The sequence below is a fragment of the Phoenix dactylifera genome, chromosome 3, assembly GCF_009389715.1.
Source record: "Phoenix dactylifera cultivar Barhee BC4 chromosome 3, palm_55x_up_171113_PBpolish2nd_filt_p, whole genome shotgun sequence".
Lineage (NCBI taxonomy): Eukaryota > Viridiplantae > Streptophyta > Magnoliopsida > Arecales > Arecaceae > Phoenix > Phoenix dactylifera.
Window position 1 is genome coordinate 500,278 of NC_052394.1, and position 24,031 is coordinate 524,308.

The 24,031-nt window shown below is 41.1% G+C and overlaps 3 protein-coding genes across 6 annotated transcripts; 1 reads left to right on the plus strand and 2 right to left on the minus strand.

The window, feature by feature from the left end:
• Positions 1-2,503: 2,503 nt before the first annotated feature.
• Positions 2,504-5,188, minus strand: LOC103722648. Its single transcript, XM_008813281.4, has 2 exons — positions 3,874-5,188; positions 2,504-3,792 (listed from the first exon to the last, which is right to left on the minus strand). The coding sequence occupies exon 1, from the start codon at positions 5,008-5,010 to the stop codon at positions 4,441-4,443; it is 570 nt and encodes a 189-aa protein (XP_008811503.1). The 5' UTR covers positions 5,011-5,188; the 3' UTR covers positions 2,504-3,792; positions 3,874-4,440.
• A 1,118-nt stretch (positions 5,189-6,306) lies between these two features.
• Positions 6,307-10,120, minus strand: LOC103722647 (universal stress protein PHOS32). The gene is made up of 4 exons (XM_008813280.3): positions 9,775-10,120; positions 9,576-9,685; positions 9,335-9,453; positions 6,307-6,619 (listed from the first exon to the last, which is right to left on the minus strand). The coding sequence occupies exons 1-4, from the start codon at positions 9,947-9,949 to the stop codon at positions 6,532-6,534; spliced, it is 492 nt and encodes a 163-aa protein (XP_008811502.1). The 5' UTR covers positions 9,950-10,120; the 3' UTR covers positions 6,307-6,531.
• Positions 10,121-13,152: 3,032 nt separating this feature from the next.
• LOC103722646 (guanylyl cyclase 1) lies at positions 13,153-21,943 on the plus strand. 4 transcript variants are annotated; one of them, XM_039124122.1, is made up of 10 exons: positions 13,153-13,937; positions 14,028-14,123; positions 14,205-14,329; positions 15,344-15,455; positions 17,273-17,407; positions 17,497-17,585; positions 18,044-18,105; positions 19,295-19,367; positions 20,841-20,916; positions 21,721-21,943. In XM_039124122.1, exons 2-10 carry the CDS (start codon positions 14,037-14,039, stop codon positions 21,769-21,771), a joined length of 810 nt encoding a protein of 269 aa, XP_038980050.1. In that variant the 5' UTR covers positions 13,153-13,937; positions 14,028-14,036; the 3' UTR covers positions 21,772-21,943. The 4 variants fall into 4 exon arrangements, with proteins under 4 accessions (XP_038980050.1, XP_026666397.1, XP_026666395.1 ...); XM_026810594.2 differs by having other exon boundaries at positions 13,154-13,413; positions 13,868-14,123; XM_026810596.2 differs by having other exon boundaries at positions 13,153-14,123; positions 21,510-21,943.
• Positions 21,944-24,031: the final 2,088 nt, after the last annotated feature.

Sequence of the window (24,031 nt, forward strand, 5' to 3'; positions counted from 1 at the left end):
GCTTCATGGTGGTCTCAAACTATGGGTTTACTTTTTTTCTTCTTTTTTTTTATGAAGGTAGGTGAGTTAGGTAAGAGATTGGTGCTCGTTAGGAGTATGAATGCTTTGATTGACTACATTTAGCTGAGATGAAATCAAAATATATATATATGAAAGTATTATTTTTTAAAAAAGAAGAGAAAGTAACAGACGCAGCAACATGCAGTGGAATTAGTGTTGCAGATCAAATCAACTTTAAAAAAGACAACAAATGTCATTGATACTGGAAACGGATGAAGGTCCATAAGTTTATTCTGCCTGTCTAGCAATGTGAACCCAACCTTTTAGTGTCATTAGGTCGAGGCTTTGTTAGGTGTTAGGTTCAGTGGTAGGAGGACTTTTGCAGGCAGCTTGAGCCTCGTGAGTCTTTATTCTAGACAATTTGTTGCTTTGGTTTAATGAACTAATAGTGGATCAATAAATGGCTAATAATATCCAAAATTAGTTTAAACCTGAACTCAATCATTACAACTTGTGCTAATAATATCTCAAGCATGTTCTACATATTAAATATGATAAACATTAACCCATTTTTAAATATGTATTCAGATTTTGGAGTCTGAATCCAAGAAAATGGAAATAAAACATATTTGATTTGTTTTAGATCCGCAAAAGCATGAGCTACCAGCAAATTAACTTCACCATTTGATTCCTTGCCTAGTCAAAGTTGTCCCCGTTGGAATATATCTTATATCAATCTTGTATCGAACATCTTCAAATATCTGATGTCACACGACAGATGTTAAAAAGATACTTAAAAAAGACTGGATTTTACCAGAGTCTCTGGTAATATGGCAGATTTATTCAACTGTCGTATGGACAGAGCGTTGATTGATTAATCCAGGTCTGGGAGGTTGATTTACAAGCTCTTTGAACGGATGGCTCAAATCCACCAACCCTGACAGGAACCAAGATGGAGGTCGTAAAGCCACATTCAAACAACGGATTAGTTGTGTAGGATAGATTAATGAAATATGCTTCCCCCAGCTCACCTCCTAGTTGTGTAGGATAGATCTAGCTCTCATCTGGTTTTTGACCATCATGGAATATAACAGGGAAAAAAGATACAGATAGTACCACTGTCGTTGAACTTGGATTACTTTGGATTCAATACTAAGAAGATGTCATGAGCAGATTGTTCCTCTTTTTCTCTCCAAGTTATTTATTTATTTATTTATTTTTTCTTTCAAACTCAACAGCGGTGACAAAAATAGCGAGCATCTATGTCAACCTCTTAACAATATCTCAGCAGAGGACTATGTCCTTGGAACAGGGTTTGACGGAAGGCGAGTAAAAGTTGCCTGATTTCATTATCCGTATGGTGCTTTCGCAAAATGGTCGAACGTAAAGATCGGTTATATGTGTGTCAAGTTGGATCTCGAAAAGGCATATAACATTCTGAATTTAAGCAAAATTAAGTATCATGCCTAACTTTTCTTTATAAAAAAAGCAGGGAGGAAGAGATACACGCTTGTTTGGGAATTCTCCGCTCATACCAACTTGACAGTGTGATGCGCGGAGACGTAAGCACCTCAATAATTAAAGCTAAAGTCACCATTAGGGAACCAACAATTTAAAACACCAGAGGAAATGGCCAACTTTGTGCATACGATCCTGAATTCTGGTGCAAGCTGCAGCATGGACGTTCTTTCTTTTTCTTTTCGTCTTCTTCGGGTAAACGCACGGACTTGTAGAATATCAAGAACTCAAGGAAGCAGTTTAGTCATTGGATTGATTTGGATAAATTCTTCCCAAGAAAATCGTACTGCAAACAATCTGGCAAGATTCACATGAATCAACTACCTTATTAAGCAGTAATTTGCAGTTTGCACAACTAGATGCCCCTCTTTAGTTTACGATACCCGTGCATTTAGATGTAACTCTAATTTCTGAAGCAAAAGGAACCATGCTCCCAAAAAAGAAAGAAAAAAGAATGAATGGATTGATTTGGATAAATTCTTCCTAGCAATATTCCGCTGCAAACAATCTAGCAAGATTTACATGGGTGAAAACGGAGCGAGTAATTCCACGAGAAATCAGATGCAACTACTTTTAAACAGTACCTCTCAGTTTGCACAACTATTTAAGTCCCTCGCACCTATATAACGAGGAGGAGGAGGAGGAGGAGGCACCATACAAACATAAACAAGCAGTCAGTTTACAATTTGAATCGATTAGGATAAAGCCCTGCAAATCATCTCCCAACTACCAAATTCACCAATTGATATAGAAATCAGCTGTATATAGCATATTAGGCAGTCTAAAGCGCGACTCGACAATCTGCTGAAAACCTTTATGAACAGACCAGGATCCACGATTATATTCAACACAACAAACCACTAATTTTATTTTTTTTTATGTTCATACAGCACATGCAACATGGAACAGCATGTCTATCATCTTATTTAAACCAGGAGGAGATACAACATCACAACCAGCAGCTATCAGCGTTTGACAGCACAAAGGCAGCTTGGGTTCTGGCCTAGCTTCTTCACTTCTTCTGAGCAGCACCTATCTGAAACTCCGGCCTGTGCATCTCGTGATGCTGCTGCACTCAGAGCCATCCGAAGGGCAACTCTATGAACACGAACATTCCCACATCCCCCAGCTCCATTAGCACTCTCCGATCCCGCGATACTTGCAACCACAAAAAATCCGAGGAGGCAGAAGTGATTCATTGTAACTTCCATCTCTTCCGTGCGCAGACTATAAACCTTTCCACAGGTATATATATTGCTGGAGAAGCTCCAAGAAGACCATATTCATGGATATAGATGAGTGCCGCAGCCACATAGCCTATATGACTTTAATGGAGGCAGCGCTACATCAATTACAGTTTGTTTATGGTGGCACTAACACCCACCAAAATGGATAGAACAGCTTCACCCACTTCAATCCCATGGAAATAGGCCTTTTCAGTAATCATTGTTAGCCTTTACATTAGCTTCTCTAGAAAAGCAGAGCACAAGCCTTTCACAAGCAGCTGCCATCTTTCCCGCAGAGCCACGTTGCTCTGTTTCAGCCGACCTCACCTTCCTCCGTGAGTACTCTTTTTCCATGTCCAGAATCCTGCGGAAAGAGTCCTCAAGCAAACGAACTGTTTGCGAAAATGCGTAGCTGATATCTGGCCCCACAATAAGAGTGCTGGTAATGCTGGCAAATTCTGTGGCCGTAACACCAGAAAGCATTGCTTCTATAGTGCATGATACAAACCCTGTGGCCTGTTGCTCTGAGACTCGGATTTATGAAAACATCATCCATCAAGTTGTAAAACCTTGCCAATTGTTGTTGCTCCAGAGAACCCAGAACAAGTAAATTTGGTCCGAGCTCCTCATATCTATAAACCCTCAGTCCATCTCCAGCAACTAAGACATAAATGTCTTCTGAAACTCTTGCTTTCTTTCTGTGGAGACTTGCTTCAGTGCTTCAAGCATCAGAGGATTGTCCTCTATCCTTCACCAACATCCTGCCGTTCCTACAACTAAACTTGCATTGTCGAGCACCCCGACCTTCTTCCCGATCTCCCTTTGTAGATATTTTCGTCCAAACCATTAGCAATTATGGGTGAACCCATTCTTCTGGGATCACGTATATTCTAATCTCCCAACGTGATTGCTTGTAGTTACATGGTCGGCATGATCGCAGAAAGCAGAGCACAAAAATGGATCGGGGCAAAGAGGAAGCAAATATGAGGTAATGGAGGTAGTGGAAACTGAAGGAGATGTCGAATTGATTCTTTGCCATTGTTGAAGACTACAAAGCAAGGAATCAAATGACGAAAGAATATTTAAAAATAAATTAGATCTCTAAATGAAGAACATGAATTCATCTTACACTGTTGAAACTGGAGGCAGAATCTTCCATTTGACTTGCCAATTGTTCCCCAAGTGGAAATGCTGGCTTTTGGGCAGTTTCGGATAGGAATTCACGAGGAGCAACTACTTTCTAAACTTTCTTCAATGTTTGACGGTCAAAATAAGCCTTGTACAACAGATATCCGTGTCTCCACTTCCCATAGATCTGATCGGTTACTTCCATCAATGCACTCTTTTCTTAGTTATACAATGAAGTATGCACGAACAACTCACACCGACTAATCAAAGCGTTTTTGAAAATTAACAAAAAAAAATAATCACCATTTCCAAATAAAATTCTGTACAAAAAAGATACGAAATCAATCTTAAAGTTCATCATATAAGCAAGCAAATAAATTCATGAAAGATTAAAACAGTTATTCACAAAGTCGGTATTTTCAAATCAAGATTTCCACACACAAAAGAGGAAGGAAAAAATAAACAGGTCGGAACCTCGGAGAAGACTAATTCACAGAGAGACCTAACCCTAACCCTAACCATGGAAATGGTTGATGGATGGGCGGTTGAGACCGATCATGGCGACCGACTAGCGAGTGAAGGCGTAAAAGACGATGGCGGTGTAGATGAGCATGGCGGCGGGGACGAGGGTGACGAGGGGCGCGATGGCCCCAGCGGAAGCGGAGCCGCCGCACCCGAGCCGCCCGAGCTTGACCTGGACGACGTTGACGAGGGCGAGCATGAGAAAGCCGCATCCGAAGACGGAGCCGACGGCGGAGGCGAGGATGCCGGCGCGAAGCAGCGCCCTGTTGACGCGCGCGGCCCGGGAGCTGCCGGGCGGGTGGACGAGGCGGATGGCCTGCTTGAGGCAGAGAGCGACGAGGCTGGAGAAGAGGAAGGAGGCGAAGGCGAAGACGTGGAAGGAGACCAGGTCCTGCGCCACCCGCTTCCCCGCGACGCAGTCGCCGGAGGCGAGGCTGCCGGCGGAGAGGTCGGATGGGTTCCAGGCGAGGCCCACGAAGACGGCCAGCGTAAAGAGGGAGTTCACGTTGATGATGCCGTCCAGCGCCGTGATGTGGATGCTCGTCCCTCCGCCGCCGTCGGATCCGGGGCTCCGCGGCCGCTGGTCGTCGTATTCGTATATTTCGCCGTCGTCCATCTCGACAAAGGGGGCGACGAGACGGTGGAAGAGGAAAGGGGACCGGGTCGAATCTTCCGCGCAGAGTAAAGCGGCGTTGGGCAGAGCAGCAAAAGACACCCAAAAAAGAAAGCAAGAAAAAGAAAAAGCGTCACTCTAAACAGTGGGGTGGAGACCGCCGATTCTAGAACGGTGGGTGAGATTTGCGCGACGCCGATTGACCATTGAGTTTCCGCCTTGTCGAGAGCTATCAAATCATAACCATCAAAACTTATCCTGGATAAGTGGGTTGCCCTCGGAGTAGTATTCTCTCCGTTGGTTCTAGTATAGATGTCTCGTCTTCGGTTGCTCCTTCATTTTAGAATACTTTGATTATTCTTTCTTAGTCTATAATAAATCCGCAAGTTACAGCGAAAGCAGTCGTCAATCGATCAATGAAATCAATCAACTGAGGAATATCGCTACGCTCCCACCAATTGACGTTCTTTCTTCATAAATTATATATATGGCGGAGGATCTTATTTGAATGCATGGAGGGAGATGTCCATCCAGACGTTTGATTTGGTGATGCAAACGCTGCTACTCTTAAGCCGACCATCAGATAATGTTAAGCGTGCCAAACATCTGGCAAGTATAGTATGGGCAGTCCACGGGTGCCTCAACTCGATCAGTGCAGGTATAGAATGTCGGCCCAGCCCAATTCGAGAGGGGAGAGGTCGAACCGAATTTTACGACGCGAGGAGAAAGGGAAAGCAGACCTGTTATTCCAGTTTCCACCAAGGACTGCTCGCTACAACTGCAAAAGCACCATCGATCGCTCTTCACATGTTTTAGGCATCCTTATAAACAAACAATTAAGATTTTAAACTGCCCACACCTCATGAAAGGTCCACATAGCACGTTATCAAGATAACTTTTATAAGGACCCAAAACCTCACTCAAAAAAATTAACCCAAAGATGTTATTTGGATTCCTATGAAACTACACACACGCCAGCAGAAGCTCTCACAATTCACATTTGAGAGGATGAAACTAGAAAGCCATACAATTAAAGACCAACTTCCCATTTAATACATTCCAGGCCGCTTCTGAAGTACAGATGGATCGGCATCGTGATCGACGCTTTCATCTATTGAGCACCAAGCTGCTTCTGACTGATCAATAAAGCCTACCAGCTACTTCACATATGTATCAAGAGACGAGAAGAAACGCAAGCATTCCTTTCTCGAGCAGATTAAACAAATGAAACGTCGGAAGTCATTCCAGATCTGACAGACTGCTGAAAATATGGAGAGCAGATAAAAGATGTACACGGGATGACAATGAACTAAACATCACTCACGATTTATTACCACAATTCTTACACAAAGCTGAAAGGCCAACGTGAATTAAAGGCAATCTATGCTTCAAGTTCTGCAAGTTCATTTTACATTCCACATTATTCCAAGTCTATAAGCATTACTAAATTCCTGTCTCTTAGCAATAGAAGAACTTTCACTCCTTGAATTTCTGGTGCTTGAGTTTTTCCATGCAGAACATATATCAAGGTTTGGAGTTTGAATCCTTGACAATGGTCACAGGGCATGCTGCATTTGATAATATATAGTTTGTCACACTGCCCAACAGAATCCTGCAAATATTCCAAAAACAAGGAACAAGAAAAAAGCAAGAGAAAATCAGAATATGATGGGGACTATTAATTTCATTATAGATGAAATTCAAATATTTCAGAATAATGATATGATAAGTTTTTCAGCCAGGGTTAGTGCAACTAAATTTTCATTGCTTGAAAAATCTTCATTCCAACCACTTCCCTCGTAATGCCATAAGTTGGCTTGGATTGAAATTTAGAGTAGCTCCGAATTTTTGCAAGTTTCGCTTAGAAAAGATATCAGGTGCCTGATAATGGACATCTTCATTCCACTAAAGACCCAAACTTCAAGCGTAAACATTCAGATGTGTTCTACTAAATTTTGCAGTATAGAATAATTTCTTGGTGTTTCAATTGAAGCAACGAGAGATTTGTCCAAGGGTTTGTGGCATTGTTCGCATAATGTGTTTGATGAGAGGTACTGAAGTCAAGTTCAAGAATATCAGACTCAAGAGTTAATGCCTCGTACATTGCAGGACATGAACTTTCAACAACCCTAGCCATCTTGAGGAGGATTTTCTGTTGACGATTATGTGTAAGGTGTAGTCCTATATGGACTAATTAGTGAGACATAGAAGAGCTCATATAAATGATTAGGACCTAGCAGTTTAAGCTTTTAAGTTGAATTGGTTTCAAACATGCAGACCAATTTTTTTCTAATATTTAGGACTCCCTGTCTCCCAAACATTCTCCAGCTTCCACTTTTATTATGGAATGAAACCAACACTGGGGATCCATGTTGAGCGAGTGGCTAGAAATTAGCCAAACAGCTCATCAACTAATCCTAGTAGGATTAGAGCTCCTAAGTGCTCGTAGAGATATGACTTCTAATTTGTATTAGGAGTAAACTCCTAGTCCCAGATTGAAAAGGACTTCTAAAGTCTATAAGTAGGACCTAAGGGTTCAATCTTTGGGAGAATAACAGAGAAGAGAGAGATAGCTATAATACACAGTGAAGAGAACAGAGAGGATTCCTGAGAGTGGAGTTGGAGTTTTCTTCGGGTGTATTTGGGCTTTGGGTTGTAAGTGATTTCTTACTACCCTGTTGTACTCCCTTTTTGTTGTTAGTAGATTTCTTCCTGACGGCCTCGACAGTGGATGTAGGCTACCCAAGCCGAACCACTTAAATCTTGGTGTTCTTGTGTGCGCTTGATTTTCTATTCTGATTATTTTTCTACTCTCAGATCCTAAAATTGTCAATTTCACAACAATCCACGTGATTTTTGATGGAACTTGAAACTAGTCCACCTCCCGTGGGCTTGAACAGAAACAAAGGAGGCATGTTGTTATTGTCAATTTGCCCAAACTTCCAAATAATTTTTTACTTTTCTGTAACCATGAGTTGCAGCACCTATTTCTGAACCAATGTAATTGGCTTGAGATGTCTTTCTGGGAATCCTAGACCATTGTCTTCACACTAGTCCACCCCCTTGTGGGCCTGAAGAGAACCAGAGGAGCTACGTTTTTATTGTCTATTTGCCCCAAATTCCAAATAAATTCGGCTCCAGATCGCTACGGGTGTATCATAGTATCTTCCTGTTCGTGTTTGAGACTACAACCAACAACTCTTCCTCCTCTTCGAGGGTCGATAGCAACAAATGACAATGACAACCAATGATCTCTTCTACTATAATCTCTGTAATACACAGATGGTCATGATTGGCAAGCTGGATCTCTCCAGTTCAGACCTAAACTTGAGAAGATCCTGACTCAAAGCACGGGAGTTTTAGAGGGATTTTTTTCCCAACTAATTTTTGTTTTAGAGGGTGCTTAAGCCTATGGTCAGCTGGCAAATGCAAACTTGGAGGACTCACATGACGGACAGACAAAGAATTCTCTTAAAGAGAACATAAGTACAACAATATAAGCACATATAAATGCCACCCTGCAACAAAATTTTTTGAAGAGTCCAAGACTCCAAGAGGTCCTCCAGGTTACTCTAAAACTCAACTTGAAATTTGTCAATTTTATTACGCTCAACTTGTGATAAATTTTGCACCAACATTATGCTAAGAGAGATTGAAGACTCCGCAAGTTAATCTGCCCGCTGGCCAAGACACTTGACAAAACGAGAACAGCTGGAGGCAGTTGAGTTTACCTAAACCTTGTGAAGAACCCCCTCATATGAATCAATTGTTTGGCTAATGCAGTCCATGAAATCTATAGTATTCATTGATCAGTAATTTCCCAACACATGGCTCGACATATCGCCATGATGAAACTAAATTAGGGCCTATGCAACCCACATATAAATAAGGGTACAAGCATAAGAAAAACTTGAAAAGTTCATCCTATGGGCAAATCTTTGTTGGTTCTTACGACGGATTTAGACGTCTACAACCATGAAATAATCAAGGGAAGAAGGGAATGGGCTTCAAGTTACCCGTCCGGTGGGTCTGAAACACTGGACGGATTTAACTTTCCGATTTTGACGCGGGACATCAGATGACGACGACGACGACGATGATCGCAGATTTGACATGTACGAAATTCATGGTGGGCCAGCTGATGGATTTGAACTAAAAATATGAGTATAGGAAGGAATTTGAGATCGCTTTGATATTTATACGTACAGGTCCTATATACATCACGACCTATCTATTTCTAATTGCATCAAATTGGGGGAAGGCGGCGTGGCAACTGGCAGGAGATAAGTAAGCAACAATTAGAGTCAGAAATAGGAGTGCACATTACCTCTGGATCTGGCTAAGACCTCTGCTGCCCATCACCAGCGAGTCCAGCTTCAGATCTTCTACGGCTTCGCACAGCTTCTCCCTCGCATCTCCCCAGTACAACTTCGCCACGATCGTTGCCTGAATTTTTTTTTTTTTTTTTTTTTTTGCCCCAGATTTAAGGGGGGGAAAGAGAGAATAGTCACCAAACATTTTTCAAAATTGAACTATGAGATGGGGAAAGGGGGAATTAAACGGAGCACCTCCTTCTGTCTGGAAGCAGTGTCGAGCATGTCGAGGGCCTCGATGTCGACTTCCAGATCGTAGTGCGTCGTCACCTCCGGCTCCCTAAACTCCGCCAGAGGAATCAGAGCTAAAACATGAGCTAAATGGTTAGGAATGGCGAGAGGTGTGGATAAAAGAAGTCGGATCGGAGTCCCTAGAGTGGAGGGGAGATCTTACGGGAACCGGATTTGACCCAGAGGCCGTGCTTGGACTCGCCCTTCTTGGGGGGCATGACGTGGAGGACGACGAGCATGTCGCCCTTGTGGAGCAGGTTGTTGATGGCCCATTCCAGCGCTTTCTTGCTGCTCTTGGAGAAGTCCAGCGCCACCCCGATCTTCCTGTCTCCTCCCATATTCTCTCCCTCTCTCTTGGTGCTTCCTAGGGATGGAGTGCAGAGCCACACAACAATGGCGACGAAGATATGAGAAGGAAAAGGTCAGGGACTCTACAGGGATGCGAGCCTCGCATCTTTCCCACCGTATACTAATCGCTGGAGGACACGGGGAAAAAGAAAGAAAAGAGATTGGCATCCATGTGGGGTACTGCCGGGTGGTTCTATATACACCCCCCCTATTGCTCAGGACACCCCCCAAAAATTAAAAAAAAAATAAATACTCTCTACACCCCCCCCCCCCCATTTGCTAAGGACACCCCTAAAAAATTAAAAATTCCTAAATTACCCCCCACCCTTCCCACCTCCTCACCTAAATTGCTCTCTACACCCCCCAAACCCCCCCACCCCGCTCTTCCCCTCCAAAACACCCGCCGGCTTCTCCCTTCCGCCCAAAAAACCTCGCCTCAAGCACCTCCCCGGCCATCTCCCGAGCAACGAGCACCTCGCCGGCGGAGGAGGAGGGGGAGGCGGAGGAGGAGGACGGGGAGGCGGGGGGAGGCGGAGGGGGAGGTGGGGGATGGGGAGGAGGAGGAAGGAGGACGGGGAGGTGGGGGAAGAGGAGTGAGAGGAGGTGGCGGAGGAGGAGGGGGGAGGCGGAGGAGGAGGACGGGGAGGTGGAGGGGGAGGACGGGGAGGTGGAGGTGGGGGATGGGGAGGAGGAGGAAGGAGGACGGGGAGTTGGGGGAAGAGGAGTGAGAGGAGGTGGCGGAGGAGGAGGGGGGAGGAGGAGGAGGAGGACGGGGAGGTGGAGGGGAGGTGGAGGGGGAGGACGGGGAGGTGGAGGGGAGGAGGGGGGGAGGTGGAGGGGAGGAGGGGGGGAGGAAGGAGGACGGGGAGGTGGGGGATGGGGAGGAGGAGGAAGCGGGCGCAGGGGGGAGGGGGGAGGAAGAGGAGGAGGAGGGGTGATGGGGGAGGCGGGGAGGAGGAGGAGGAGGCGACAGTGAGGAGGAGGGGGAGGGGAGGAGGCGGCAGTGAGGCGGAGGAGGAGGAGGCGGCAGTGAGGAGGAAGGGGGGGTGTACTGAGAAAATTTCAAGGGCAATATGGTAATTACACTAAAGGTTAGTTTGGATATTTTTTTTTGGTTTTTGGGGGGTGTCCTTAGCAATAGGGGGGGTGTATATAGAACCACCCGGTACTGCCGTGCCGCTCTTGGGTTCCAAATGTCTGTAATGCCCTTGAACTAGAGTTGTCCGAAACGGCGCTGTTACCATCGTGATAAGATGGCTTGACATCGGGGCCGCATGGAGGCGAGTCGGTGAGACGAGGGGGTGGGATTTATATGGAGAAAAAGTGGTCCACGTACGGCGAGCTACTCGGGATTTTTTTGCTTAATAATCTCTCGGGACTTGTCTCAAAATCGAAATAGGACGCTTCCTCCCAGCTTCCTTGTGATATACGCACCCAAGTCCATTTCAAATGGTTGTTTCAAAGTGTGATTACATGCCACGCCACGAGGTGCATCATATTTCTTAGTTATGCTAATGTAGAAAAGTGATGAAGAAAAAACGTTGAAATGGTTGATAAAAAATTGATAATTATAAAATATTATTTTAAACGAACAAAAATATGAATATATATGAGAATATATATGATTAGCTTTTCTGGAAATAAATAGTTAGTTTCCCAAAAATTGAGTGACTTCCTGTAAATGTATAAATTTGACATATATAAAAACCATTTTTAATATTTGCTATTTTTATTTTTATATGAATATAATAACAAAAAATGATATGAATATAAAAATATTAAAAAACCATTTTTAATATTTTTATACGAGGAAACTGGTTTGCATGGCCCCCGAGTTGCCTCTGGGAACTCCAATGTCTCTGCACTTACTTTGGAGTCAGCTATCAATATTTCTTTTTAATGCTCTAGTTATCGGGTGGAAGGAGTCTATGTTTCATCAAGATCAACCACTATTTGATTTGTTGCGAATCATTGATTAGGTAAGCAAATGCAAAAGTATCAGGTGGATTGATGCAATGCACATGCACGATCAAACTATTTCATAATGACGTTGGAAATAACCATCCTATCAATCAGTTGGTATCATTTTGCTTACCCCTAATATTCGGACTATATATTGACATGAGAAGGTTCGTGCGGGCAAGAGCAACAAACAACTTAGGTTGCTATGGATCATTGGCGATGAATGTTCTAAACTTCATGGTTGTTAGGAAAGGATATTGATAGGTTTTTCGATCAAACCAAAAATTTCTAAGATATTTGGTAGGATAGCTCGATAATTTAAGTTCAAGCAATATATATTTAATTTACAAGGTTGTCAGGCTAGGCCATTTGTATGCTAATTGGTGAGAAGCGCTAGAGCTTGACAATAGAATTTACGTATGTAGTTTAATTTCTTTTATCCATTGTTTTATTTTATTAATCTCTCTCCAGCTTGTGCTTTGAGAATATATTAAATTCTAAACTAAAGCCTTTGTTAAATTAACTTTATTTGACCTTAAAAACTATCTAGCATGATCAATACCCACCCATCTAACTCAAGCACCTTTAAATAGAATTTCAATGAATCATGACTTAATTTGAAAACGAATCTATTTACCTGAGTTAGATGACATAACTCTGTACAAAATTAATATTATGAGATGGTGGATGATATTTAGTCTTAACTTGAAAATTTGACTATGTTTCAAAATTCAATGCCATTGATAGAGTAATTTTTATACGGCATTCTTCGCCCAAAAAATTAAAAAATAAAACACTCACTCTTTCTATCTAATTATTTATTAAAAAAACAAATCTTACGATCATGTCTCCGGTTTTTCTTCCCGAACCTTTTGTTTTAAACATTCCACGGGAATCCTTTAGCCTAGCCCTTTTATATCCACTTTTTTTAAAGAAAAACATTCCTTCTTTTCTACAAAAAGTATACATATTTGGATATTTTGTCCACCTAGGATACTAATTAAACAGGAGAGTTCCAGAGAAAAAAACGCCGGGCAATGCCCACATCGACTTAGATTCGAAAACAAAACATTATCTTTACCCGCAAAAAACCAAAAAGCAGCAGTCTGTATATTCATGTATATCCATCTAATTTTCTTCCACTTGAATAAATATATATTCATGCATATCCTCCCACGTGTCGGTTGGTACTTCGTAGCATATTCAAGTTCGTACAGGCACCACACCAGCGGCCAGTCGGCGGGCTTGGGCCGCACTGCCTCCCATCTGTCGGGCGTTATCAGTCGGGTTATCTTTCGGCTGGTTATTTCTTTTTACCGTGGGTTCTCTAACTCAGCCTGGGTCGCTCTCTCCGAAACGAGAAGCTCGTCGCCCGATAGGCGCGGAGAAGGAGAGAAGGGAGATGCCTTGGAGCGGATTCTGGAACCCCCGCTGACAGCAGTACCTGCTGCCGATTCGATTTCTCGGGCGCGTTTCCGCAGATACCTTTCAGGCAAGAACGAAAGAAAGAGAGAAACAAAGAAAGGGGCACTTTCCATCTCTCCCTTTCCCCTTTCTGTTTGCGCTTTTATTGGTCTTCGTTCTTTGTTGTCCGCTGTTCTTTTGTCTTTCTTCCCCACGAACCGTGCGATCTCTCTCCTCTTTGCCGTCTCTTCTGACAACGCATACTCGCGATCCATGATCAATTGCAGATAGTCTGCAAATAAACACTAGATGCTGGTGATCTCCTCGACTTGTCGAAGTACTAAGAATTGAGATCTTTTTCTTGTCTCCCTCCCCCCCTCTCGAAAAAGATCCCCATCTCCCTCGACAAATATTAAACCGATTCCAGACCCTGGCCTTCCTTCTCCATCACGATCAAGCGAAAAAACGCGTCTTGAATGATTTCCTGTATTGATATCGATGACATGTTCTTTTACTAAGATGATTTCGTTGATTTCATGAAGCCTAGGAATTGACTCAGGGAAGGGAAGCTCTGCAGGAAATGGCAGAATTTTCGCAATTGAGGAGGAGGAGGTCTGGCCATTCAGCAAATTATATAATGTCGTGGAATTATTGATTTAGAACTGATTGTTTATGTGGCGTCTATGCCTCATTGCTGACAAGTTGTTGAAGATGATCAAAGGAGGAGGCCAAGAGGAAGGAGGCCTCTTCTCTTCTAAAGATCTAATTCCTCTTAACCGTCGTTCTCACTCTGTGGATGTGAGTTTCCTCTGGTGACCTACTTTACTTCTCAATTACCTGTTAGTTAAATTTCCTGCTCTGATGATCGTGGGCTTCTAGGTTCCTCATGTTCGGCAGCTATTCAATTGGGATTGTGGCCTTGCCTGTGTTTTAATGGTTTTAAAGACTCTGGGAATCGACCATTACAACATTCATGATCTCGAGAAGCTTTGCTGTACGACAAGGTGAGTGTTATCTGTGCCAACTCCTTCGGGATAAAGAAAAGATGTCTAATTTGTTTTGCTTCAAAACGATGTTCCAGCTAGTTTGTCGATTCGATTATTAACTGCTGCCCATACAAAACCCACAAAAATGAATATGAAATTTTGGTTTCTTATGGAATACACATTCTTTTCTATTCCGCTGGTATGACTGCTTGACAGACTTTTAGCACTCAGCTGCTCCTGTGGTTTAGAATCTCTTCTCGTCCCTGTTCCCATTTATAAAAGGCAACGATTTAAATACCGACGTATAGGCTATGCATGGACCAGTAGGGTACACGTGATATGGGGATGGTATCGGGTCAATATGCCTCGATTAAAAAAATATTAAGGGAAAAAATATGTGCCGAGCAATAATGTGCTTGATTTGCCACGTTAGGCATGATATGGGATGATCCGGGCCTGGTTTACTAAAACCGAGACATGCTACTATACAAGGATCCCCTGTATCAATCTCTGGGTAGTAGACTCGACTCTTAAATCCTTGATGAAATGATATTTGCTAAGGGAACTCCTATTAAGAGCTGCTGGTAGCAATAACAGTATCATTTTCAGGGACAATTTAACAAGATTATTCTCAAGAAATGGGAAAGATCGTACATTAGTTCAGAGAGTGAGTCCATGACTTCTGAAAAGGAAGTATACATTAGAAATTTCCTGTTTGACAACTTCAAAATTCCCAAAGTTTCTAATTTTCATCTAGGTAATTCATAAACATGTGATGCTTTATTTCCAAATCAATACAGTCATTGCTTATGGCTACATTTGTCCAAAGCTTATAGTTCATTTAAGAACAGCAAATATGCAGTTTTTCTATTTAGATGCTTATCCTGTCCCTTACTATCAGTTGTTCCTATCAGAAAAATGGATGTTGATTTTGCTAGACATGTGTTAATTAATTATGTTATCTATTGATGCATTTTGTAAATGAATGTCATTCTTTAGTTTATTGTTCATGTCTTCGCTCCTCTTTTGCAGTATTTGGACTGTCGATCTGGCATACTTGCTGCATAAGTTTTCAGTTAGTTTTTCTTTCTTGACTGTCACTTTAGGAGTAAATCCAGAATTTTCAGCAGAATCCTTCTACAGGGTAAGTTCTTAGTCATTTTATTATGAACAGATTTATATTCCTTGTGCTTATTTGAATTTTTCTCATTATTATTTGTAGGGAAAGGAAGTGCGATCCTTTTTTTGCTTTTTTCTTTTCTTTTTAGTCAGGCTTGCTTGATTATTTTCATCATTTAGTAACATTTCCATATATCCTGATTGTTGTCCCCCTCATGAATATGTCTTTCTTTTTTTGTCTACGAGACCTTAGTTTTTTTGCCTTCATGTTGCTGACGTCTCCACCATATTTGGTGCTCTTTTTTTTCCAGTCGTTGTAGGGAAGAAGTTTTCCCTTCCCCCCTCCTGTTTTGGGTGGTTTGGGAGATGATTTTTGCTATGAGGCAGGGTTTCTTCTTCCCTCGTCATCTGGTATTAGTTTTGATTCTAATGTTGTTGTCCTAAAAGCATGCTTAACCATCCTTATCACTGGATCCTGTTACCTGTTGGGAGTGATTTTATGAAAACTATGTCCCCTCCACTTATCTATCCAGGGAAGTATTCAGTGGTGTAATTTGGATCAATTCCTGCTGGAAGGACCATAATTTGAACGTAGAAGCTTAGATGTAATTATGCATTTGATTTTTAGGTCAACTTCTTGAAGTTCAACAGGGACCTTTCAGTTAGACTGATGGCACTTCTTGATGACTAAACCGGGAATTATGGTTATTCCTCTGTTCTAGACTTTGCATTGTGTTAATATAGTGATTTGTTAGAAAAAAAGACATCATCTGAGGTCATATACTTTACTAAAACGATCTGCTCCCTCTTGAGGATCTGAAACTGGAAACTTTCACCTTGAACTCAAGAATGCAATTGAGATTGTAATGACTGAACACATTTCTTGAAATCATATGGATAAATTAAAGGATAAATATATGTTTAACCTGGTGGTTAACAACTTTGTCTAAGTACATCAACAGCACACTTTTAACTGCAGATGTTGCAGAGTATCATCTCCTCAATGTATTCCATAATGTTGCTTGGGTATTGACTCTGATGATGATAATTTGAAGTTAGAATGCTCAAATTCTTGCGGACACTGATAGAGTGAAGATTGTGGTTTGAATGAGTGCTTTGACAACCTTTGCTTTATCTTCTTCGTCACACATAAATCAAAATATACTCTACGTATGTCCTGTGTTTTTGTTTTAAGTATGTGCTTTTTTATTATTTTGCACAATCAGATTTAACCTTTTATTACTTCTTGGGATATTTCATGGGGCAAGAATATGTGGACCCTTTGAGATCATTGGGTTTTTAAAGGGTCTAGTCATGAGTGCTGTGAAAGCAATTATCCATATTTTATATTTTACTTTAAATATTTCAAGCAATTGGGACAACTGGTGCCATGACTGAATTTTGTAATATGATACTTTTTTTTTTTTTTTGGGGGGGGGGGGGGGGGGTGTTGTTGAGGGAGGGAAGATCCACCTGGTGAAATTATGCATATCTAACTAATTGGGAAAACAACTCCAAAGTTTCATACCTGGAACGAGGAGGAAAGTTGCGAGTGCTGGGCCACTGCCCAGTTCATTATGATACATATAATTTTATTGTGTTAGTCGCATACTGAGTGACTCATACTACTTGCCTCGAAAAATAAGGATATTGGGATTATTTTTTTTCAAACTTCAAATATTTGACTTCACTTAAAGCTTATCTCACATCATTTTCAGTTCTATTGCTGATATTCTTTGCTTTATTGCAATTCTATGCATGTCTATTATATTTTGAATAATATATACAAAAATCTTCTGATTTATCAGCAGTATATAACTCTAAACTTTGGAACACGTGCAGGAGCAACTGCAAGATGATGTAGGAAGAGTGGACGGACTATTTAAAAAAGCACTTGAAGCTGGGATTAGCATACAAGTATATGTTCTTCACGTTACTGCTTGCTACCTTGTTTCAGTGATGGGTCTATTTTTAAGGGTGAAAAAGTTATCAGATGAATAGTTGTTGGTTAACCAGTTTTTAGTTAGTCTCTTGTATTAGTTTAACAAATATATAGTGTTTCACAGTGCAGATCCATCAGTGGAAAAGATATTTCTGTCCTAATATTATCTGGCCAATGCATTGCTGTTGCTTTAGTTGACAAGATGAAGTTACGGTAAGGAATTTTTTGCAATGCTTCTTCCTGTGATATTGTCAATAAAAGAAAAAGTTCTTTCTTTTGTAGAAATCAAAATGCCTAGCTCAGCACCATGTTGTAGACTATCAAATTTGCATTCTGGATATCTTTGCCTTTTTTTCCTGGCGCTAGCACTACTGTTCCCTGGGCATCCTCCCTGCCCCCTACCCCAAACACAAAAGCAGAGAGAGAGAGAGAGAGAGAGAGAGAGAGAGAGAGAGAGAGAGAGAGAGAGAGAGATGGTTGTTGGTGGTGGTTCGTAGGGTGGGGATCATTTCTAGGTATCTTTACTTTTTTTAGACTTTCCCTCCAAGGCTCTAGTTAACAAACATGAATGGTCGGCATTATTGCATTAAGCAGAATGCATAAATCTAAAAATATTATTTTTGTTTCTTTTACAAATATGCTTGATGTTTACACTAATATTGGTAATGCAGTCGGACTTGGCTGAAAGATGTACACGTGCCAGAATGGTATGGTCGAAACTCCGATTATATGGGTGAGAAGATTTTCTCCTGTTTGTTTTTATTATGGTACTCGCTTTCATTTATAATTGGATACTGCCTTTTATTTTGTGCTTTCAGTTTCTGATAAGTCCTGCACTGAAATTGATATTTTTGAATTGTGAAACATCGTTTTTCTTTTTTCTTTTTCACAATGTTTTGATGAGTCCTTGGGATTATTGTTTTAGTGAGGCTATCTTTCCAGCTATTTTAGTGCAGCGATTTTTTTAAAAAACTTTAGTTGACAAGGCATGCATGTGTAAGGATTTCTTTGCATTTTAGAAATCCAAGAAGTAATAGCTCTATGGTTTTCTTTGAAAACTTTGAGTGAGGTACAATGTTATATTGAGAAAATCCATGAATCAAAAAAGAAGCAGAAATGCTGGAAGATGCTTCCTTTGAAGGTGAAAATGAAAATCACTGTGCAGGGCCAATTATCAGTGGCAGATCAACAATCAACAGAAGATGTTGAATGAAGCAGCCATCATTGTAAGGAGAGGGTGTTTGTTATCTTTCCATTAGGTTAAGTTCATGATGTCCGTTGGCTAATTCCAACATTTGTCATTATGGATATCACTTTTTATCACCCGCTGATTATATCTGGTAACAACAAACTGTTGATGTCAGAATCATGGTTAAGTGCCTCCAATCAGCCATAAATTGATTTAATTCCGCTATGAAGCCACATAGAGAAGCCATCTCTATAGCCTCTTAACCTTGTTGAACTCCACTTCAGAAGTGAGGTTTGGGTTTATGGAAGCTTTGAAATAAGCTGAGAGCCATCTCCACAACACTTTCCATGGATTGGGTGTTCGCACCTGTTAATAATTCTACGCATGAGTAGCAAACTGTCTATCCTCAAATAACTCAATCCCATCACTTTCGTTCCTTGATTACCTCAGTTTTATGGTATTATCACACCAGTTTCTCTTGTCACTTGCAAAATAAACAGGTCTTTTTTCCCATTTGGTCTTGCTAATCAAACAGTATTTAACTGAACCATCTTCTTCTATATGTGGATGATTTAATATTTAATCAAATTGACCTATGCTCCCTTTATGTATTACCATGTTGTAGAAATTGTAAGATCCCTTTTTTTCTTCAATTCTTTCTTGCAAATTGATTTCTTTCCTTGTATGTGGATCATCTACTAGTTGATCTAACTGAATTTTATGGTTTTGTCAGGGCACTATGTTATAATATGTGGTTATGATGCAGATACTGATGAATTTGAAATAAGAGATCCTGCCAGTTCTAGGTATTCTAATGTAAATTTCTTTATTTGAACTAAAGTAGGGGAAGTTTCACTTTTATATGATTTGCTTTTTCTTAACCATAATGTAGTATGTAAATAAGGCTATAGCACCTCTATGCTACTCGGGCATAAAGTTTATTGCCTATCGCTGTTAAATACTAAAGCTTTTAATAACGTGGCTGGTATGCTTGTAGCTGTAACGCTTGCTGCTCTTTGAAAGCATTGCTAACAATTCATCACTAGATCTAAATTCGACCTTTATGCATTTCTGTCCCTATCAATCTTCAATATATACATCTAGACATATATCATTATCTATTTTTGGAATGAATAACTAACATGAATGGAAGTTGTGAAAAAGTATAAAAAAAATCTTGCAACAACACCCAAGGTCTCCCTTAATAGAAATGATTTGTAAAGATTCATAAAATGATTCCAAATAGTTGGAACAAGGCTTGGTAGTGATGGTAATGATTGTGTTAAAATTGCATATCTACACTGAAGTGAATGCATCTCTTTCGAATCTACGAAGTGTGCTTTGGGGTTATTTGCGGCATTTAGGTCCATGTGATTTGATTTATGATTACTGAAAAAAGATTTAAGTATCTTGTTTTGTACCTGAAATTAAGATTTATCACTTCCGGATATAGCAACATTAGAATCGCTTTGCTAGGGAGTTGTTGGGAGAAGATGAAATTACCGGTATTCTTTCCTCCTCCTTCTTCTTTCTAATTTTGTTCTGCTTTTTTTCCTTGGTCAGGGTAGCTCTGCTTATCCTCATGGCATAATAACTGGGCAAATGGATGTCTGTTCTTTGATTTGTCAATGGATCTGTTCTCTTTATGTAATATGAGAAAACTGTAGTCTGGGATAATGTCCACAAACTAAAGGCCATCTAGAGAAGTTTTAAAATGATAGTTTTGAATTCTTCGTCGCTAATCTACCGTGATATGGAGAATCTTCATAGGTTGTACTTCTGTGTGAGTGCCAGCAACTTGAGAGCCTATTGTACAGAATGCTTCAGTGAATTATATTTCGAGGAACAACTCCACTAGATTCTTTTGTACTGGAATAGGACAGTTCTTGTTCGTAGCAATAGCCATACATGTAGAGAAAAGGTCTCGTCCATACTGTTATTTCTTATGTTGTCTTTCTATATTTTGTTCCATAACCCTCCCTTATATAAAGACATGGATGACAGAATCTCATAGTGATCCAATTTGCATGCCTCTTGCCTAGGTTGCTCCATAGTTACCAAGTTTCCTTTAGATTTTGTCTTCTCAGATCTTTCATCCAGATATAGTTTTTTCTTAGTTTTGTCTCTGGAATCTTTTAACATTTATAGATTAGAATCTTTTTTCTCCCTTGCACTTGTATATTACACAAGTGTCGGCTTGGGCTATTTTTATGTCTGTTTTTGTGTTCTGGGCAGAAAATGATTCATCAGGTTTTCAGTTGGTTGTTGTAACTCTGCAGGAAGTCTGAAAGAGTTCCTATGCAGTTCCTCGATGAAGCACGCAAATCCTTCGGCACCGATGAGGATATTCTTCTGGTAATAACCACCTTCTGAGCACTTAAAATCAGAAATGTTAGATTTGTTTCAAATTATCTGTATCATATTCTATGATCTAATCTGTGAGCATGCTTGTTCATTTCACATCTTGACCTGCCAGTTGTGTAGGTTGTTTAGTTATTAGGAGCTTTGTGATTGCATGCATAAATATTTGAAGCTGTGATTTCCTATTTGGTGATTGTATATAGATGAGTTATCTGGACCATTCGTTTGATTAATGCGGAATTGTTATTTGTCATGCTTAAATTTCCTACCCGCCACAGTATTTCAAGGGTGATTGTAACCATGGCTGCAAAATCTTATCCAATGTATGCACGATAAGACCGACTAGGACTTAAATGGCACACAGAAACACAAGCAGACAACCTTGCATATATGATAGGCTCCATTTCCAGTTAAATTGATCTTTCAGATAACTAATGACCAGGTTAGAAGTGGCAGCTTGTGCCTGTAATCGACCGTATAAAAATACATACAGCTCACTTTTCGTTTGCATTTATGTGTAAAGATCTATTAGCATGACTCGCGGGGGGCTCATTTAGAAATGTTTCCCATTTTGCTCGCTGCAACAGTGTATAAAAGGATGATAGACAATATTCAGCTAGAAATAACAAGCTATTACCCTAGTTTGAGGGATGAAGCTGACTAGGGGGCTTGCTGGCAAACATGCACAGTGCACTCTTGGTTGATCCTGCACATGTGTTCACTAACCCCCCTGTGAGTTCGAATGATCAGTTATGCAGACAGAATGTGATTTTTTGGGGCTTTTGTTGTCGAGTGCAGGTCTCCTTAAATGGGAAAGACGGTAACAAGTTCTCTCGTCCAAGCTCCTGATATAACCACATTTTATTATTGTCATTCTTTGCAGGATCAGTTGGGTTGTTTCCAAGTGTCGTTTCTCTTTCTTTCATGTATCATTTGTATATGATCTTCTTATCCGGTCATTGTAAGATGATAGCAAAGCATATATGAAGTCCAATGGAAAAAAAAGGGGGGTTATTCTGTAGCTGCAAACTGTTTTTTTTCTTCTTTTTTTTTTTTTTGGTAGAAGTAAGCTTTTCTTTCTGAGCACCTTATTTTTGAGCGAACAATTTTTGGAAGCATTAGCGGAATGAGATATGGTGAAAGGGAATAAATTTTTCATTCTTCATAGTTCCCTGAGGCGCTTTGCAGCTTAGAAACAAAGAGTCGCTCTATATCGTGGGATCAATCTCACTCCTGATTTTAGAGAGAGGAAAATCTTAGATTTTTCCCGGGGAAGGCGGTCGCGCTCCCTAGGATTTGGTATGCCAGCGGTTCCCAGGAAATTTGTTAGGAACTCATGTTTGACGTGGTAGAATCTTCCAATAATTGAAACCATTGGCCTCCTGGCGGATTGGATTTGGTGTCTGAGATAAGACCTACCACCTAACTCTGTAATAAAATAATTAATCGGTAAGAGCTCACCTTTCCCGGCGATGATTTGATGAATGTCATGACCCCCTGGAGGGCAGAATTTTTTTCGGCATTTGGAGCTTGGGAATTTAAAACACGAGCACGGTTCATGGTGGATTCGTTCGCCGCACAATCCAGCCTGCACAAACAAGCAATCAATGTGCTTCAAATCTAGAAGATCAAACGCACGCCACAACCAGCTTAATAAGGTGCCAATCAAGGTGATATGACAGCAATCTAGCGGTGGTCCGTGGTGTGATTGTTGATTCGTCACCGCTCAACCCAGCAGCGGACCTTGTGTAAATGATAGCGGTTGGTTTGGTGATAGGTCTGGCTGGTCCTGGTCCATTACAGAGAGTGACACTACTGTTTATGCCTTTCACGTTTCTCTAATAGTCCCTGTTATAATCGGACCAGAAAACAAATTGGATCTTCTTCTTCTAATTATTATTAGGACTAGGAATCAGGGAGGCGGGTCGAGTCAAACAGGAGCTACTTCTGGGTGGCACGCGGTCGACGATTCAAAGGTTCGCCCGGTCCCCAACAATCAATAGCCGATTTCCACGTCGGAAGACGACAGCTCGGACTCATCAATCTCAAAAATTTGAATCCAGAATCTTTCCTAGCCGTGATTCCGTGCGACACGTCCTGCACCCAATCCTGGCCAGACTTCGTGCACCGCCGCCTCCATCGCTCTCCACCTAACGCGTTGCAACCCCACATGAAAGAAAACCTTCTTCTTTAATTCTCTTGATTTGGTTTTCAAACAATTGGCGAGATGTTTACTTCGACGACGACCGACCGAGAGCTCCCTGGCAGGATTTCTCAGCCCTGGCAGAGCAAACCTGGAGAAAGGCTGGGCGGGCCTGGGTATTCGATCTGGAGGTTTTGACATTTGGGCTTCTCCAATAAAGAACATATGCTTGATTAATAGGTGTCTTTTTTTTAATGAACTCGAAACTTTTAACACATTAAAAAAAGCTGATACTTTGGAAGCAGGTGCAAGAGCAAGAGTAGCATGAAACAAATGGTTTGGCACTTCAAATTGATGACCTTGGTTTATAAAACATGCATAATTTATGCGGACTCTTTTTAATGCACTCAAAATTTTTTACATACATATTATGTTTGAGAAAGGTTTCCACTTATAATCTAGGCCTAGTTCTAGAAGCTTTGGACATCGGATGTAGCTTAGCTTACATTATGCGTGAGGGCTGCACGAAACGACTTCGAGTGTCTAGCTCTTTGAGCTGTACTCATATTTGTTGTGTATGAGTAACGACGGCGAAAGAAGAAGAAAAAATAGTAGAAGTAGTAGTAGTAGTAGTAGGCTGCTTGGTGGGTCCAAATGCTCGTGCGGCCTTGCAAGCTGCCACGTCACTCAGAGGCACTCTTGTACGTTCCTTATTATGTGGGCCCGATAAGGACCGCTGCCATCATCCACCACATGTCTCATGGTGATAGGGACGGCCGCAAGAAACGACTTCGAGTTTCTGGCTCTTTGAGCTGTACTCATATTAAAAGCTCTCGGTCGTTTTACTTTCTATGAGCTGTACTCATGGAGATTGGAGGTGGAGATTGGAAAAAATGCAGATGGAACTAAGTGCAACTGCGATAAAAGCTCTCGGTCGTTTTACTTTCTATGCAACCAAAAGCTTGC